This window comes from Panthera tigris, chromosome A2, assembly GCF_018350195.1.
Source record: "Panthera tigris isolate Pti1 chromosome A2, P.tigris_Pti1_mat1.1, whole genome shotgun sequence".
NCBI classification, from domain to species: domain Eukaryota; kingdom Metazoa; phylum Chordata; class Mammalia; order Carnivora; family Felidae; genus Panthera; species Panthera tigris.
Window position 1 is genome coordinate 156,114,022 of NC_056661.1, and position 2,920 is coordinate 156,116,941.

The 2,920-nt window shown below is 41.5% G+C and overlaps 1 protein-coding gene across 1 annotated transcript; it reads left to right on the forward strand.

Moving 5' to 3' along the window:
- The first annotated feature begins 517 nt into the window (after positions 1-517).
- On the forward strand, positions 518-1,471 carry LOC102952664 (olfactory receptor-like protein OLF3). The gene has a single exon (XM_007090852.1). It carries the CDS (start codon positions 518-520, stop codon positions 1,469-1,471), a length of 954 nt encoding a protein of 317 aa, XP_007090914.1.
- Positions 1,472-2,920: the final 1,449 nt, after the last annotated feature.

Sequence of the window (2,920 nt, forward strand, 5' to 3'; positions counted from 1 at the left end):
TCAAATTCCAGATCTGTGCATGAGACACTAGCCATGTTTGTACTATACATCTGCCACTTCTGAATCTCTGTCTCTCTCTCTCTTGTTGTTGTTTATTCCTTTTATCATGTTTATTGTAGTAGATAATGTAAGGTTGTTCTTGACTTTGAATCATGTTGATCTTTGTTGTCTATCACTTCATCCCCCCATTGTAACCTATAATCCTCTGTTGCCCTGGAAACTGTGGTAAGTTGAAAAGATACATAGCTCCTAAAATTGTACTGTATTATCTCTAGGCCTCCAAGAAATCCCTAAGACTATCTGCTCATTTTGAAGGAATGACTTGTCTCTCCTATGGAGAATGCATATTAGGATCAAACCTATCATTGTGATGCACACATGATCAGAAACATCTGGCTAAGACTGACAGGTTGTATTCAATATGCATTCTTTTAAGAAGTTATTTTTACGGTTCTTGAATTCAGTAGTTTCTGCTATTTCTGTCTCTTTCTGCAGATTAATAATCCTATGTTTTTTAATGGACACAGATAACCAGACGTGGGTGAAAGAGTTCATTCTCCTTGGTCTGTCCAGTGACTGGGACACACAGGTCTCACTCTTTGTCCTCTTCTTGATCATGTACTTGGTGACAGTGCTGGGGAACTTCCTCATTGTCCTTCTGATCAGACTGGACAGCCGACTCCACACTCCCATGTACTTCTTTCTCACCAACCTCTCCCTTGTTGATGTCTCTTATGCCACAAGCATCGTCCCCCAGATGTTGGTGCATCTTCTAATAGAACATAAAGCAATCCCACTTGTGAGCTGTGCAGCCCAGTTATTTTTCTCCTTGGGCTTGGGTGGGATTGAGTTTGTTCTACTGGCAGTGATGGCCTACGACCGCTATGTGGCTGTGTGCGACCCCCTGCGATACTCGGTCATCATGCATGGAGGGCTCTGTACTAGGTTGGCCATCACATCCTGGGTCAGTGGTTCTCTCAACTCTCTCATGCAGACCATCATCACCTTTCAGCTGCCCATGTGCACAAACAAGTATATTGATCACATATCCTGTGAAATCCTAGCTGTGGTCAGACTGGCCTGTGTGGACACCTCCTCCAATGAGATCGCGATCATGGTTTCTAGCATTGTCTTGCTGATGACACCCTTCTGCCTGGTCCTCTTGTCCTACATCCAGATCATCTCCACCATCCTGAAGATCCAGTCCAGAGAGGGAAGAAAGAAAGCCTTCCACACCTGTGCATCTCACCTCACAGTGGTCGTCTTGTGCTATGGCATGACCATTTTCACCTACATCCAGCCCCACTCCAGCCCTTCTGTCCTTCAGGAGAAGTTGATTTCTGTCTTCTATGCCATTTTGATGCCCGTGCTGAATCCCATGATTTATAGCATAAGGAATAAGGAGGTGAAGGGTGCTTGGCAGAAACTATTAGGACAGTTATCTGGATTAACGTCAAAACTGGCAACTTGATGAATCCTGAGCATTAGCTAGAGAAAAGAGCTTTGCCTGTGTTTTCTCCCACTTAATTCAGATATGGCAAGCATCACCTGCATTGCCCTGGCAACCAGGAAGGAGATGCTGACACATGTACTTGTGATGCTGGGTAGGAGGCTGGAGGGTGGGTTTGGGTGTGGGCTGTGAGTGTATTTTTATGTCACAGCAGCATGTTCAGTGGAGTTAAGCACTGCAGTAATGGAACTTCCCGCCCTTACTCAATCTCCTTTCATAAGTCCTGGGACATATACATAAATTTGTCCTGGGACAAAGTACATAAATTTGTACTTTGAACAAAAAGTACAATTTGCTGTTTTGATGTGTCACGCTATTTGTATTCATGGACCTAATTGTGGATCTTATTTTGGGCCCCTAATTCTTAATCATCCAAATTTTGTAAAAGGTTTTTATGTTTCCATTGAGAACTAAAGCAGTTTTTATATTTTAGTTTCAAAACAGTACACAGCAGGTATATCCTTCTCCAGTATTGTGTGAGTTGCTGTTCTGAGAAGAGAGATGCTCTCAAGGCTGTTAAGATGTTTTTGTGCTGGAGCTGCTACATGTGCTCACAGCATCTCATCTGTGTGATGAAGGTACCTCAGTGGAGGAGCATCAACTGAAGGTCTTGTTTTACGGTGACTGGCATGTAACCAAAGGTGTTTGTACATGACTAGTGCCAGTCAAGGAAGAGCCATGTTTAGATTACTACTGGATAGCATACAAACAGTTTGAGAGGAATTTTACTGCACATATAAGGAGTACCATAAATGTTAAAACTGTCCAATCTCTGAAAAATCCATAACCTCTTTTTTGAGACTTCAGGAACAATAAGTACATAAAATATTAATTAATGCATAAAATATAAAAGATACAGTTAATCTTAGAAAGGACAGATTGCTGATCCAAAGCCAGTGAAAGGCAAGACAATTTCAATATGTATTTTGGGAATCAGGATAGTTGAGTCAGCTGTGCAGTGTCTTCCTTTATTCTCCGTATTGAACATCTTCTCCCATACCTCCTACCAGGGCCCTAGCTGATCTTTGTAAACTAGAAAGTGGAATATGTGAGACTGGATTTCCTAAATAAGGAAAAAGAAGGTGGAAAAAATATTCTACAATGGATAAGGAAGGGGAAAGAGGAGAAAGAATGTGATAGTAGCTCATCTTCTCACTCCCTTGAAGAAGTCTCAAAGTCCTTTCTTCCTGCTGTGTCTTCTGTAAGTCAGTAAATTTGTAGTTCTCCCATTTGTGAACACATTATCACGCAATCTCAGTGTTCAGAAGGTTGAAGTCTCATGTAATCCACAGCCCATTTGATATTTTAATTTACTCTAAAACAATTTGGTCCTACAATGTGTGATATAGGCAGATTGTCAAAAGATGTCAATACTAGTGGGTTAAATATCTCTTGGCGTTAATTCAAGAA

Bases quoted from the DNA above. Each gene is read 5' to 3' on its own strand.
- LOC102952664 (XM_007090852.1), top strand. From the start codon at position 518: ATGGACACAGATAACCAGACGTGGGTGAAAGAGTTCATTCTCCTTGGT.